Raw genomic sequence first — 16,087 nt, forward strand, 5'->3', positions numbered from 1 at the left:
TCTCCTCTCCCTCTCTCTCTCTCTCTCCCTCCCTCTCTCTCTCCCTCCCTCCTCCCTCTCTCTCTCTCTCCCTCTCTCTCCCTCCCTCCCCCTCTCTCTCTCCCTCTCTCTCTTTTCCTCTCTCTTTCTCTCTCTCTCTCTCTCTCTCTCTCTCTCCTTTCCCTCTTCCGCTCTCTCTCTCTTCTTCCATCCCTCTCTCCTTCTCTCCCTCTCTCTCCTTTCTCTCTCTTCTTCTCTTCCTCTCTCCCCTCCTTTCTCTCTCTCCCTCCTCTCTATTTTCCTTTTCCCTCTCTCTCCTCCTTTCCCTCTTTCTCCCCTCCCATCTCTTTGTCTTCCTCTCTCTCTCTCTCTCCATCTCTCCCTCTTCTCTCTCCCTCTCTCTTTCTCTCTCCCTTTTCTCCCTCTCTCCTTCTCTCCCTCCTCTCTCTCTCTCTCTCTCTCTCTCTCTCTCTCCTTCTCTCTCTCTCTCTCCCTCCACTCTCTTCCTCTTCTCTCTAACTCCCCTTCTTTCTCCCCCTCCCTTTCATTGTCTTCCCCTCTCTCTCTCCACCTTTTCTTTTCTCTCTCTTCCCCTCTCTCTCCCTATCTCCATCTCTCTCTCCCTCCTCTCTCTCTCTCTCTCCCCTGCCCCTCTTTCTTCCCCTTCCCTTTCTTTCTCTCTCCTTTTCTCCCTCTCTATCCCTTTCTCTCATTTCTCTCTCTCCCCTATCCCTCTCTCTCTGTCTCTCACTCCTTCTCTCTCCCAAATTCTCTCTCTCTCCCTCTCTCTTTCTCTCTGTCTCTCTCAATTTTTCTCCCTCTCTCTCTTCCTCTTTCTCTCTTTCCTTGCGCTCTTTTTTCCCTTCTCTTCTCTCTCTTCCTCTCTCTCCTCCTCCTCCTCTCTCTCCTCTTCTCTCTCTTTCTCCTCCTTCTCTCTCTTATTTTGGAGAAAAGAGGGAGAGAAAGAGAAGAGGGATATAGAGTGAAAAAAGGATGAGAGAGAAATAGAAAAGAGAAAAAGGAAGGAGAGAAAGAGAATAAAGAGAGAGATGAAGGAGAGAAAAGAGAGAGAAAAGGAGAGAGAAATAAGGGAAGGAGAGAGAGGAATAGGAGAGAGAAAGAAAAAAGAGAAAAAATGAGAGAGAGAGAGAGAGAGAGAAAGAGGAAGAGAGAGGGGAGGTGAAGAGAGGGCGGAGAGGAGAGAAACAAAAGTGAAAGAGGGAAAAGAGAAAGAGAGAGAGAGAAGGGGAAGGGAGAGAGAGAGAGAGAGAGAAGGGGATGGGAGGGGGAGAGGGGAGAAAAGGAAAGAGAGGGAGAGAGGGGAGAAAAGGAAAGAGAGGGAGAGAGAGAGAGAGAGAGAGAGAGAGAGAGAGAGAGAGAGAGGAGGGGGAGAAAGAGGAGAAGGAGAGAGAAAGAGAGGAAGAAAGAGGGGAGGAGGAGAGAGAGAGGAGGGAGAGGAGAGAGAAAAAAGGGAGAGAGAGAGAGAGGAAGAGAGAGAAGAAGGAAGGGGAAGGGAGAGGGGGAGAGAGAGAAAGAGAAAGAGATAAGAGGGGGAGAGAGAGGGGGAATGAAGGGAGAGGGAGAAAGAGGAGGAGGAAAGAGAGAGAGAGAGAGAGAAGAAAGAGGGGATGGGAGAGAGAGGAGGGAGAGAAGAGAGAGAGGAAGAGAGAGGGAAAGGAAGGGAGAGGGAGAGGGGAAAAAGGAGAGAGAGAGAGAGAGAGAGAGAGAGAGAGAGAGAGAAGGGAGAGAGAAAAAAGAGAGAGAGGGGGGAGAGAGAGAGAAGGAGAGGAGGAGAGAGAAAAAGAGGGAGACAAAGAGGAGGGGGAGAGAGAGAAAGAGAGAGATAGAGAAGGGAGAGAAGGAAGAAAGGGAAAGAGAGAGAGAGAAGGGAGAGAGGAGGGGGAGAAAGAGGAGAAGAAGAGAGAGAGGAAGAAAGAGGGGAGGGAGAGAGAGAAAAAAGGGGGGAGAGAGAGGGGAGGAGAGAGAAGAAGGAAGGGGGAAGGAGAGGTAGAGGGGGAGAGAGAGAGGAAAAAGAGGGAAAGGGAGAAAAAGGAAGGGGGTGAGAGAGAGAGGGAGAAGAGAGAGTGAGAGATGGGAAGGGAGATGGAGAGAGAGAGAGAGAGAGAGAGAGAGAGAGAGAGAGAGAGGGGAGAGAGAGAGAGAGAAGGGAGAAAGAGAAAGAAAGAGTATGTAAAATTAATTTTGGAGTTTAAATAAAACCAGTTTTAATTTGGTTTAAAACTAAACTGAACCATAAAAACTATGGTTTCAGTTTAGTTTTTTATTTAAAAAAACTGGTTTATTTAAAACAGTTTCAGTTCAGTTTCAATTCAGTTCAGTGAAACCAGTTTTTTTGCACACCCCTAACAAAAACGGGAGCATCATGGACTAAACTAATTGCTTGCACAATTATTGTTGTGCTATCCTACGTTGATCTTGGACCTATACCTATGTAGGGGGAGGTGACGTCGTTGAAGGCGGCGGCGGCCAAGGCGGTCTTGGGTTGCACGACGAACGCTACGTGTGTGAAGGGAGTGTCTCCATTTACGATCTTGCGAGTCGTGATGGACATATGAAAACAACACACTTGTGTATCCCCTATACGACGCGAATGCGATGTTGAGAGGGAGAAACCGCTGGCGTTGGGGAGGGGCTGCACGACTGGTGCGATGCGGGACTGCGGGAATGACACAAACTGCACGACGGTGCTGCTGGGCGTTCGTGGTGCGCACGTCGGCGTGAGTTATGGGCGACGACAGCTAGTGTTTGTAGCGGCACAGCACCAGTAAAAGAGGAAGAGATTAGACGAGAAGGCAGTCACATTAGATAAAGGAAAAGGAGGCTTTTTTGGGATTTACGTAACTGTTACAAATTTTTATTTATTTCAAATTTTAAATTGGTAATTATTAAAAATTAATTATTTATTTATTATTTGATGTTAATTTTAATTTTACTTTTATTGTACACATTGTACATTAAATTTATTGCCTCTTTGTCTCTTAATACGTTTCTCTAATTTTTTTGATGGAGGCACGCATTCTTTTCTAGTACCTCTATAATAGATGGCATATTAATAAATAATTTGAAAAATATAAATTTGAACAAATAAAAAGAGAGGTTATAGTCATGTAGAAGTTAGTTAGAGAGTTACTTATATGGATAGTGTGAAGTTGAGTTAGCATTATAAATAGTAAATTTCTATGAAGAATTCTTAATCACATACTCAATAGATAACAATTTAGAATTTTATCACTATGCATTCATGGTTGATGAGGTTGAAGCAGTGGAGTATGTTGCCTTTGTAGAAGATAACTTTCATAATCTGACGCCACCTTGCTATATTTTCAATCTATGGTCAAGAATTATAAGATCACTTGGAGAAGGACACGATTTTCCTAATATTTGCAAGTACGCAAACTGAATCCAAACAATATGAAGAGTGGCGTGTGATGATTACAATGTTACTTTCTGACTCTTTGCATATGCATCCTTCAAGCATCTGTTATTAGTTGTCATTTTGTACAACTGGTATTAATTCACATTCATACTTACTTTGCTTCTCAAACAGAAGTTTGAATCTACCAATTACAACTAGAATTGAAATCGGTAAAGAAACTTAGCTCTAGATATAATTATCAATTTCGCTAGGAAGACAATGGAATTTCTGAACAATATGAATAATTGGCTGGAAATTTGGCCCAATACAAATAAAAAATAAAAAACACTCCCCAAATTATCCAAATAAAAAAAACCATTCAGTTATTCAAAAAATTTAACCATGTCAAACCGTAACCAATTTATTCAAATAGCTTTTCCCCTCAAACCCTCTACCACCCCACCTTTATCAATCATTCCCTTTTACCGGCATCAATTGCACCCTCACCGGCAATCATTCTTGCCTCGTGGGGTCATCACGTCGTCACCTCTCAGCAAGTAGTCCCCTCCTCCGTGCGTCTCTCTCTCTCGCCGGCAGCCAACATCGCGGATGGGATCCTCCTCCCTGTCGCGCGTCCGTCGAGCCCCGCGCGTCTCTCTCTCCCTCATCGGAAGCCAACCTCGGCGTCAGTTTCAGCCACCGCGGGAAAGAAGATCGACTCTATGCTCCCCCTTGATGCGCTGCTTGGCTCACCATCCATTATCACCGCGTGACGCTCACCCACTCATCGGAGATACTTGTTGCCGGACTCCTTCTTGCATCCGTCACTGGTTGGCACGGCAGACACCATCGTCGGTGTCGCACTCCGCCCACTCGCTACTTCAATAGGTTAGTTGATGGCCAGGGTTTTAATTTTTAAAATGGTGTTCATAAAATGCATTTGGTTAAGTGAATGGATTTTGGCTCTTCTGTATATAGTTTTATATGTTTGAATAAAATAGACTCATTTGAAAAGTAAACATGTGGTTGCTGTTGATTTGCCCAAATTAAACTTTTTACTTTACTATATATTTCGTGTTTTTCGTTTACCAGGTTCAAGATTTAGGTAGCATGTACGGACGTTCGAATGAGATTTTACTAGCATGACGTATGATATTTTACCTTACTTATGGGAAATAAGAAGGATGTTTTGTTTACTCTATACATGGATGGTTAGGTTTCAAAACTTCGAATAAGATTTTACTGGCATGACGTATAATGTTCGTTTTGTTTACGACGGATGCTGTGTTACTGATTAAAACCTATTTTGCTTGATTTATTATCAAGAGTTTGGGATAATTAAATTACTGGATGAAACCTATTTCAGTAATGCTGCTGCAATCATTGTAATTCTATTTGTTACATGTTTTGGCTTGACTTTTATTGTTTAAAAAAATAAACGAAAAGAAAAAGCTCAGCTTGTCATTCGATGAATTGATGTTATTTGTGAATTTAGAACTAAGTGATTGTGCACGGATGAATTGATATGTTGATTTCATGTTCTTTCCATGTACTTAAATTTTGTTGAACTATTTGATGCTTAGGTAACCATGTATACGGATGGTTGATTTTGCTTGATCACTGGGAAAGTTGTGAACTAAGCACTATTAAAGAAGTTCGTTTTAGCATGTACACAGATGGTTGTTGCAGTCATAAAAAGGGATATTTGTTTAAGTAATAACATTGATTTTTAGCTTGATTGCCTATGCGGATAGGGAGTTAAGTAAACAAATATGTTACTATTAGTTTAACTCTTTTTCATTTTACCAAATTAGTTTAATCATCATCACTAGTATGGATCCATAATATTGTTTAAACTACAACATATGGTTGTTATTTTGCTCATTCGAAAATTGTTTACGAACCATATTCTAAAAGTTCGGATTGTAGAAAACTAACCCTTGTTTGGTTCTTCATAAGCTGAAGTACTCCCTGAGTTGAATAGCTAAGCCAGATGGAGAAAAAAGTAATATGCAATTAAATATTACTTCAAAGTGATTGTATCTAGTTCATAGAAACTAGTAGAGACGTGTTGTTCACCCTGCTACATGAACGGTGTGATCACCACTTGGAAACCCACCACGGCAAAGAAAAATGCATGAAATCGACGCCATGGGATTCAGGTTCCTAAGGCAGATCCTATATTGGGTTGTGAAGCAGAGTATAATGGTCCAACTGGCAAGGGCCTACAACATCGATACGAGCACTCTGAGATTAGACGTTGGCAACATTCCCATTAACACCGAGTTGATCGAAAGGCTTTTAGACATTCCTTCTAGTGGTAAGTTGATATTGCATATAAAGTTGCCCTTGTTGTGCCGATTATTTCGACAAAGAAAGTTTTTATATCCTGTTAGTAATTGTTTATACTTCAATCTTTGTATGATGTAGGCGACGACTACCCCGAGCTCGACAAAAATAATGCTTCCCATATGGTGATCAAAATACAGTTCCAAAAAAAAACAACAATCGAATTGCAAAATTTTGTCTACAGCTACTCTATGGATACAGAAGATGATAGGATGGAGTTCAGGTGACATTTCATTCTAGTAGTCTTAAAGATGTTCTTATGCCCAACAAGTCAACAAATAATATCACCGTGGCACATACCTCCAATATTGGATGTCTCGGACCCCAGTAGATTCAATTGAGCATTGAAGACATTCAAGTGGTTAGAAGCTGCCATCAAAAGATACAAAACTAAAAATCATGAAACATGTGGAGGTTGCATGTTCACCCTACTGGTAAGTTACATTCTTAAACTACGAATATAACCAGCATACCATTTATGTTGCAAACCATAAGTTGTGAACTTCGTATTTTCAGGTGTTGTACTTTCAACGATTGAAGCATGGTCCATTAGATCACTATCAAGAACCAGACCCATGGGTCTCCGCATGGACGACTACTAAGGCAACTAGTCCGAGCCATTAAACACTAAACCAAGTCTTCGGTATACTCAACTATGATACCTTTCTTACACGTGAATAGTATGATTTAACATGGCAATTTTTTCCCTTATCTAATCTACATGATTACTTTTTTGATAATTTATATATCTAAAAATCAGGGATGCATTAGAGACAAAACAGAAAAGGATGAAAACCTTAAGGGCGGAGCAAGTAAGAAATCAACAAAACCCCACTCTAAGGAAGTATACCAAAAGATGGCGCGCAAAATTTCAGCGCTTCCCATGGTAAGTATTTTGTGGAGTTTGGTGTATGTTTCTCTAAGTATAAAAGTGGTTCTGTGTTTCAATTACTAATTGAATATGCAGCATGGTTACAATTCTGGTGTTCTTATTCGAATATTTGCATGGTTATTCACTTATTTTCTAGATGTATCCGAACAAGGAAGCACCAGGGCCACAGAGATGGAGGAGGGACCCATAAAGAGGCAATCCTGTAAGAAAACTGAACCACCACCATCAAGGTTAGGCCACACAAAACCATCAGAAAAACACTCAACGACACATAATGTGAGTCCATTTTATTGTTTGTATGTGTTAGGTTCATAACATCGTGACTCGAGTTCATGATATGATTTGTTGGAACTGAAGTTATATTTGTAACAATTAAAATATTCTGAATGTTCATTTCACCGGGTATATGGATGGTCAAGTTAATTCTTACTTGTATGTTCATTTCGGCACTATATTGGTTGTTTTAGCTTCTTTAATTCCGATACAGCTTCTTTTGCCTTATTGTATATTTGTTCTTAAATACGTTTGTTGTTTCCATTTTGTGCCTCGTTCAAAATTAAAAACACAGATAAGCGGCAGAGGTACTAAGAGAAAGGTGCGCATTGTCAAAGGCAAATCATGCATAGACAGCACAAAATCACCTGCAAAGAGAGCTGCCTCAAGGCCGAAGGAGACACCTTTCGTGGCTTCCGACTCTGATGATGAGGATAATGAGCCAATTGCTAAGAGAATGCGCCGATTGTTTCAATACGTGAAAAACCCAGTGGATGAGAACCCAGGCAATGACGAGGTCAATGTCAATCAAGAAAAAATACCTGAAAAACCATCAGACCCAAAAGATCCCGATCTAGTTACACCATCAACAGCACTAGTGCAATTCACAGGATATGACTTTGATAGGCAAATTTTTTGTGACAAAATTTGTTGTTTGTGTCCATTTTGCTTATGTTATGATTCTAGTTCCTTTCACCTATCTCAATTAAGTCCATCTTCTCCGCAACTGTTCCAGTTCTCATCCACGAATAAAATCAAAAGGAGTTTGACAAGGGTCTCATGGGCCAAGAGAAACCCATCCTTGAAAATAGTTGCAGCTTTAGTGATAGCCTTTCAAATGGGAGACAAGTGATTTTCGATTTGAATATCAAAAAAATTTCTATTTAAAAGATATTTATGTTTTATAAATAAAGTGAATCCATAATTTATCTTAATTTTAAATAAGTTGCCAGACTAATTTGTCAAGCAGGGTTAAATTAGTAAGGTGGATGTCTCTGAAGGCAAGACTTCCAAATCTCTTTGGGATAATGAGAGTCTTCTAAAATGTTAGATGATGAAGCCCCTGAGAATTGGAGGAACCACTCGACACAAACTGCTAGACCATCTTATCAATATAATTACAAATTGAAGAAGGAAAGTAACTCAAATTAACTGCGACTTCCAAAAGCCTTGTCGCACCTTTTTTTTGAACCGAACATAGAAAGACTTAAATTCGCGACTTTTTAGGTGAATATGGAGACTATGTCATTTGAAATATAACTCATTCAGGCTTTGTTCCACCTGTTGGATATATAACAACTAAGACTTTCCGTACAAATCAGAAAAAGATAAGAATGATATGACACATTACATAATAAACTTAGGGTGTGTTTGTGAAACACATTGGAGAGGATAAAAGTGCGTTTCAATGCTTTGAACACTGTTCTTTGATGTTTGGCCATTTTTCTTCTTTGAACGCCAACATGATTCTGCATCCCAAAAGCTGGTTCACTGGAAGCAAGAAATTATAGCTTCTGCATTTACTCAACGTACGCTTTAAGTTTGTTGCTAGTTATTATTGGCTTTTCCATAATTTTTTTTAAATAAATACTGAGAATATTAAAATAATTATTCTAATTTTTGTGCACTGTTTACTATTTTAATTTTTTATAATATGTATTATTGTTCCAATTAAAAATGATAAATTAAATAAAAAATTAATTATAAATAATAATAAAAATATAACTTGTAAAAAATTAGAACCTAAAATAATAATAAAAATAAAATTATTAAGAGAAAATACTAAAATATGTTATTTTAAATATTTTTTTAATTTAATAAATAAACATTAATTTTACTATAAAAAATACTTGAAAAGTTGTCAATTTTTATGTTATTTTTAATTGGGTAAAGTATACTTTTTGTCCTTAAAGTTTGACAAAAGTTTTAAAAATACCCCTAAGTTTTATTTTGTTTCAATTTTGTCCCAAAAGTTTTCGATTTGCATCAAATATACCCCTAATGACTAATTTTTCAAAAAATTTAAGACCAATTTAACAACAATTTTATAAGAACAACCCTCAACACAAGCAAATCAAACATAATTTTCATGCATTATTGTTAGATTGGTCTTAATTTTTTTAAAAATTTAGCCGATTGGAGTATATTTGATGCAAATCGAAAACTTTTGGGACAAAATAGAAACAAAATAAAACTTAGGAGTATTTTTGAAATTTTTGTCAAACTTCAGGGATAAAAAGTATACTTTACCCTTTTTAATTTTATAAATAAATATTAATTTTTATTATAATAATAAAAAATTATAATATACTAAAATAGAGTACTATAAAAAAAATATTATATAAAAAATACTAAAAAATATAAAAAAAGATTAAATATACTTAAAAAAATAATATTATAATTTAATATTATATTTTTAATAATTAATTAATTATTTATTTAGAAGTGATTTTAACTAATATTATCCAAACAATATTTATTTTATTAAAATCAATTTTAGTAAAAATTACCAAACATAAATCATGTTAGTACAAACTCACTTCTACCTAAAATCAATTTTACAAAATTACTTCTATTCAAACTCCAGTTTACCCAACATAAATCCAAACACACACTTAGTGATCACCAGAAAAAAAATTGAATAAGGACAAAATTGTTCCGAAAAATTCCAATTCACTTAATATAATTTACTTTTCTTTTGAAAATCAAAGGTATTGATAAAGAAATTAATAAATTTTAAAAATATGACATTTTTAAAAAAAATTTAAAATAATATTAAATACTAAAATTTATTTTTTAAAAGAGAAATTTGGTTAAGTCTACTCTAATTTTAACCAAAATCAATTATGTTTTTTTCTTTTCATTTGTAATAGTATATATTATTTTTAAATTTAAAATTTTTATAGTTTAGAAAAAATAATTTTTTATAGTTTATTTTAATTTAATTATTTTTAAAATAATAAATTAAATTAATAATTAATTATTTAATATTATTTAAGATATATTAAATTATACTTAAGACTTAAATACTATTTAGTTTAAATTGATAGATACAACTCTAAATATAAATATTAAAATTTAAAACATAAAATCTAATGGTTTAAATTAGATTTCAATTAAATATCGAAGAAAGATATGCAATTATGAAAGCAGTAGTTAATCTTAAATCCCTTGGTGAATTAAAACTTTTAGTAGCTTTATTAATTTTTAAGCTTTTATTAATTAGCTGTATGTATTTAAGTGTCTAATTGTGTGGAAAACTTTCTTTCTTTTGGTAGAAAAGTTTTCTTGTCACATCACTATCTCACATCAATCACTACCCCGTTAACTTCCCAACAATTTCCATTCATTTGTTTATCCCTTTCTTCACTCCCGAACCTAAACTTCAAGCCCCTCTCTTTCTCTCTCTCATCCAAAAACCAATAGCAATTCTGATTCGACCCAGAAAAGGGAAAGATTCTCCAAACAAATAAAACCAAACACAGAGGACCCTTTATTTGTAGGCAAAAATTTCAGAAAGAAACAGTGAAAAAATGAACAATACTACAACCCTTTGCACCAAAATAAATGGTGATAGTGAGAAGAGAAAGATAACAAGAGAGCTTCTTAATGGCCATGAAGCTGCAACTCAGCTGAAGCTTCTTCTTCTTAAGAATCCCAATGGAGGGTCTTCTCTCTCAGCTGAAGAGCTTGTTGCCAATGTCCTCAGATCCTTCAATGAAATCCTTTCCATTCTCTCTTCCCAAAATGCTGGGATTCCGGCGGAAGATGATTCTGATCAGTGTAAGAACAAAAGAACCGCCACAAAGACAGCAAGAGGAAGAGGTTGCTACAAAAGAAGGTTTGGTATACTTCACTGTGGATTTTTTTTTATTTAATTTTTCTTTATATAAATTTGGTTTCTGATCTTTTATTTGCTGATATATACTGTTCAGGCAAAATATGAAATTTAAGATGCTAATTAAGATGTGAATCTGTACATAAATTATTATAAATATTTTTTTATTTTTAAATAAAATAGTAAGAGTGACATGCTATTAGCAAAGGTGGTTTTTTTTGGGTATGATTTGGGTTCACAGAAAGTAGAAGCAGGGTTTCCGTCTAAAAAATTGGGTATATAATTTGTACGGAAACACAGTACGGATAACGGTTGGACTGAGTGATTAACTGGCAATCTGCCATTATTGTTGTAACAAAGACATGGGAGAAACATCTTGGATTGTGTATATATATTTGAAGAATCTTAAATATTCAATTATAAAAAATATATATAATATATATTAATTAAAATTAATAATTAAAATGATTGAAATATCAATGTTTTAGAAATATTTAATTTTTTTTATATTTTTTATTTTTACATTGGTAACTCTAAATCAATAATTAATAGTTAGTCAACTAAATTTGGTTAAATTGGAAAGAATTTTAGTGTGATGTTTGGAGTTTTATATTGGTTAAATTTAAATTGAGTGAATAATATATATTTAGAAAAAAATATGAGAAGACATTTCTCATGTTAGACAGCCTATAAATAGATATATTTTTTTATGTGCACCATACTATATGCATGAAAATGACTTGCATAAACATGTTTTTTGGTGACTTTGCATAAACATATTTGCAATATGTATATGTTATTTTAAATAACTTTGTTGTTATTGCACGCATGCTTATATTAGGAGGAGTGCAGACACATGGACCATAGTTTCGCTCACTGCTGATGATAATTACACATGGAGGAAATATGGACAGAAACAAATCTTGAGTTCTATATTTCCAAGGTATATTCATTATTGTTATTTGTTTTCCTCTTCCTTTTTAATCTGTCATATTTTTAAATTTAAATCTTACTCTAAATAAATTCAGAATAAACATATAAATTCGATATAGATCATGTGTCTTACGCTCGCTTCAATATATATTTGGAATAGACTCTCAAATTCACTCCTCAAAAACAACAACTATGTTGGATTGTATCTATACAAATTTGATGCATGGTTTGCAGTAGTCTGAAATGATATATACATCATGAAACAAACAAAATCAATGTCCACGCATGTCTACTACAGTACACTACTCTATCTTTCGCACATGATCAAAGTATATGACTGTATCTACTTGTTGAATTCAAATCTTGGATTTTGTTTCAACGAAAATAATGATATATAGGTGCAGGTAGATGTGACAATGCAAGTTTAATTTGGATACAGTAAACACCTATGATTCATTGTAATTTCTTAAGTAAAGTCCAGAATGGCCTCTGATTCAATTTAGTATTTGAGGTTCTAATATCACGTAATAGTTATTAAACTCATTTCTAGTGATGACTCAATAATTTCCGTTCTAATGTGGCTAGATCCCACACCTTTGTCACCTTCATTCCTCTCCACCCCACTCTTCTCCTTTAGACTCTTCTTGTCATCACTCTTCCCTCTCCTCTCCTCTCCTCTCATCCTCATAAACTCTCTCCTTCTCCGCCACTTCTCCTTAGCTGCCATCACACTTCATTCCAGTTTCGATTCTCCAGTCTCTTTTAATTTGGTACTCTTATTCTCTCTCTTGTGCGAATACCCCCACCATGATTCATTGAGCTGAAGCTGAATCAAAATCCTTAATTTGAATTTGTAAAATGGCATCGAGTTTGTTGAAAGGCTTCATAAAATTGTCCAAGTGCTCTCATTGTCAACAACGAGCACTCAAATTAGTGAGCACATCGCCAAGTGGATTCCGTCTTAACGCCATTGTTCATAAGATCCAAATGTTACGTTTCCATTAATTGATTTTCAGGTTGTGTCTGGTTTTAGGGGATGAAGTGTGGTGGGGACGGAGGAAAGAGGGGAGAGATGATGAGAGGGTGTAGGAAAGAGTCTGAAGGAGAAGTATGCAGTGGAGAGGGAGGGGAAAGAGAGGAAGGTGGCCAAGCTAAGGCATAAGGTGTGGGGTTTAGGTACTACTATAATACCTACATTAACACAAACAATTCAGTCATTATCGAAAATAAGTTCAGGGACCATCAGAGCATAACTATAATAAAATTAAAATTTCAAAAATCAAATTAAATAATTTCGTAAATTTCAGAGATTATCGTAAACATTTACTCGTAATTTCTCCATTTACTTATCCCTCAGACAAGCTAATCCTTTGTTGTCACCACATCACCACCGAAAGTGTAGGTATTTTATTTGGGATTTTTATGAATAGATTTGTCCCTCTAAACTAGGCTTTCGAATATATCAAATACATTTTTTTTTTATATTGAGTCATTTTGTTTCCAAAGTAATTTTATTAATATATTTTGAAAAATATTAGGAACTAACATTTTTATTAATATTAGCCAATAATTTTAATCAACATTTTATCTTTATACTATTAAAAATTAAAATTAATATTTAAAATTTAACAAAAAATAATAATTTTTGTTAATCATAAAATATTGCTTATATATTATTTGTTGCTTTATACCAAGGTTATGAGAACCGGACCGGTTAATAAACCGATAGAATGATTGATTCAATAGTTCAAAGATTTTTTATCGGAATTCAACTGGAGTTTAACCGGTTTAATTAAATATTAAATAAAATTAATAAAAATTAAATATATAATGAAACATGTTGACCTTTTTTTGTTACATTAACAATATCTAATAAGAAAAATCTAATCTCTTTTTATTCTTTTCGAAATTAAAATAAGGAAAATTCAAGCCATGTTTAATTTCCTAAATTTAGTGTAAAAGGAGAAATTAAAGAAAGAAACCATTGTAGAATTAACAATGCTGAAATGGAAGGGAATAAATAAAGACAAGGACATGAGGGTGAAGATTTTATTCTGTTTCTGTGCATGTCAATTGCAACCTTTCTGCTGAGTCTAACAAATTGTATATAGAAGCTGTAATACATATGTACGTCCTCATATGCAGATCAATATAAAACAAGACAACAAAATTAATCATACCACCACCAATTCTAATTCAGAAGTCAGAACACAATAGAAAAAAATAAGTCCCCCAATTCAGAACACAACAGAAAAAAATAAGTCCTCCCAATTCAGAACACAACACGGAACAGCATCTCAAGAACCAAAATTCAGATTTTAGTAACTCAGTAAAATTAACAAAATACACAACCATAAATGGAAGCAAACATAAATTTGAATCATTAAAAAATAGAATCTCAAAATCATAGAAAATAACAAAAGAAAAAAAAAAACCAAAGCAGGGTTACCGACGATTGAGGAACCAAACTGACGTCGACGGAGAAACGAAACAGACAGCGAGAAAGGAACGGAACTCAAGTACCGGCAAGAGAGGAACGGTGAGACAGAGACGAGGATCGAGCAAACTGACCAGCGATGGAGGAATCCAACCGACGGCGCTTCGATCTGCAAGCCCACGACAACGAAGACGAAGACGATGTAGAGAAGAAGATGGCCACGAGCTTTGATCTGCAAGTCCAAATGCGACGACGTGGAAGAGAGGAGGATGGACGGTCAAGAGCTTCGAGCTAACCCTATGTATGATACTGCCAGCGGCGAGGCACCCTCTGGTTGACGAGATAAGTTCGGCGATGGCGGAGGCGGTGGCTGCTGGTTGAAAGAGAGGGGCAGCTGGCTGAGGGAGAGAGAGAGAGAGAGGGGGATAGTGCGCCGTAGTGGATTAGGGTTTTTTCTGGGTTGGGAGGACTTAGGGATGCTATTTATATCATCTATTTTTTTTTAAATTATAATTTAAAAAACCGTTAAAAAACTGACCGATTTTATCGGTTCATCAATCTATTGCCGGTTCGATAGGTTTTTTGTCGGTTTTTATTAGTCGATTTTTATGTTAACTGGACCGACTAGAAGACTGATTCTCGGTTAATTTGGTCGAACCGACCGATCCGATTCGATTTTTAGAACCATGCTTTATACTACTTTAGACAATATATATATAGGCTCCTATGATCTGAAACACACCTCACATACATAACATACCTATACTTTCCTAAACAAATATCTAATTAACACTTTGAAATTATTAGTATTTTTAATATTAATCAATATTTTAGATTAATATTTTATTTTTATATTATCACGACTTAGAATTTAGTATTTATGATTTAGAGTTAGCTAAATATGGAGAAAAACTGATGAATTTTATAGATGATGTAGCATTTCTGGTTGCAAATTGAAGAACATAAATATGCATGTGGGTGAATATATAAGACTTTTATTTGATTACAGGAGCTACTTTAGATGCAGTAGAAAGTATGAGGAAGGTTGCCGGGCAATCAAACAGGTGCAAAAGACACAAGAGAATCCTGTTATGTACGAAACTACCTACACTGGCATGCATACATGCAAATCCACCCCCAATAGTAATAATAATGTTCCACGTTTGCTTCTGAATTCTCAGAATCATCATCATGATTCTAAGGTATCCAATGAAAAGGATTATTACCCTATAATTAGTCCTCTAACTCCAACTGTAACACAAGAACATGCTAAAGAAGATTCACCTAGTGATGTTGGAGATCATAAACTGGATCCTGTTTGGTCGGATTTGAAGGATTTTGAACCATCCATCAAGCCTTCCATTAACTTGGTAAAGAATTTTGGGATGGATTCTGTTCATTTTGGCACTCATGATGATGATGATGATGATGAGTTCCAGCCACCACTTTGATGCTTTCTTAGCTTCCTAATAAGCTTAATTATTATTATTATTATTAATTGTTGATTCCATTATTTTGCTTGATATATAGTCTATATTGTGCTACTGGGGAGGAGAAAAGGTCAAATTGAAATGCACAAAAGCGCATTTACTTTTCCTCTCTTACAATGAAACTATGGCACTTTTTCCTGAATGTTATTATAAGACAAAATCCATTAAATTGTATATTATTTTACATGTTTCCTGTACTATGATCTGATAAGTTATTAGTGGACACTTTGATTTTCATGCTTATTGCATGATAGTAGTGTGTAATAATGAATTTCTATATAACTATGTCCTTGGATAATATTCTTTTGGTTATTCACTATTACAAATTAAATGTTGTTAATAAAATCAAATGCTAAGAGTCATATGCATGCCCTTTATTCTCCCCTCCAAGGCTATCTGAAGTATATATAGTCTCCAACAGTCATATTATCCATATTCATTCTTTTTGGTAGATTAAGTTAATTATTTTTTTATTAATTAATAAAAATGTAAAACTTATATCTATTAAGTATTTAAGTCA

General features: G+C 35.2%; 1 protein-coding gene across 1 annotated transcript; it reads left to right on the top strand.

The window, feature by feature from the left end:
* The first annotated feature begins 10,204 nt into the window (after window positions 1-10,204).
* LOC107608135 (putative WRKY transcription factor 70) lies at window positions 10,205-15,865 on the top strand. The gene is made up of 3 exons (XM_016310018.3): window positions 10,205-10,710; window positions 11,549-11,650; window positions 15,087-15,865. The coding sequence occupies exons 1-3, from the start codon at window positions 10,403-10,405 to the stop codon at window positions 15,526-15,528; spliced, it is 852 nt and encodes a 283-aa protein (XP_016165504.1). The 5' UTR covers window positions 10,205-10,402; the 3' UTR covers window positions 15,529-15,865.
* Window positions 15,866-16,087: the final 222 nt, after the last annotated feature.

This window comes from Arachis ipaensis, chromosome B7 (genome assembly GCF_059453495.1).
Source record: "Arachis ipaensis isolate K30076 ecotype BB chromosome B7, ASM5945349v1, whole genome shotgun sequence".
Lineage (NCBI taxonomy): Eukaryota > Viridiplantae > Streptophyta > Magnoliopsida > Fabales > Fabaceae > Arachis > Arachis ipaensis.

Coding starts and splice junctions, on each gene's coding strand:
- LOC107608135 (XM_016310018.3), top strand. CDS start 10,403: ATGAACAATACTACAACCCTTTGCACCAAAATAAATGGTGATAGTGAG. Junction 10,711..11,548: donor AGAGGTTGCTACAAAAGAAG/GTTTGGTATACT, acceptor TGCTTATATTAG/GAGGAGTGCAGACACATGGA. Junction 11,651..15,086: donor TTGAGTTCTATATTTCCAAG/GTATATTCATTA, acceptor ATTTGATTACAG/GAGCTACTTTAGATGCAGTA.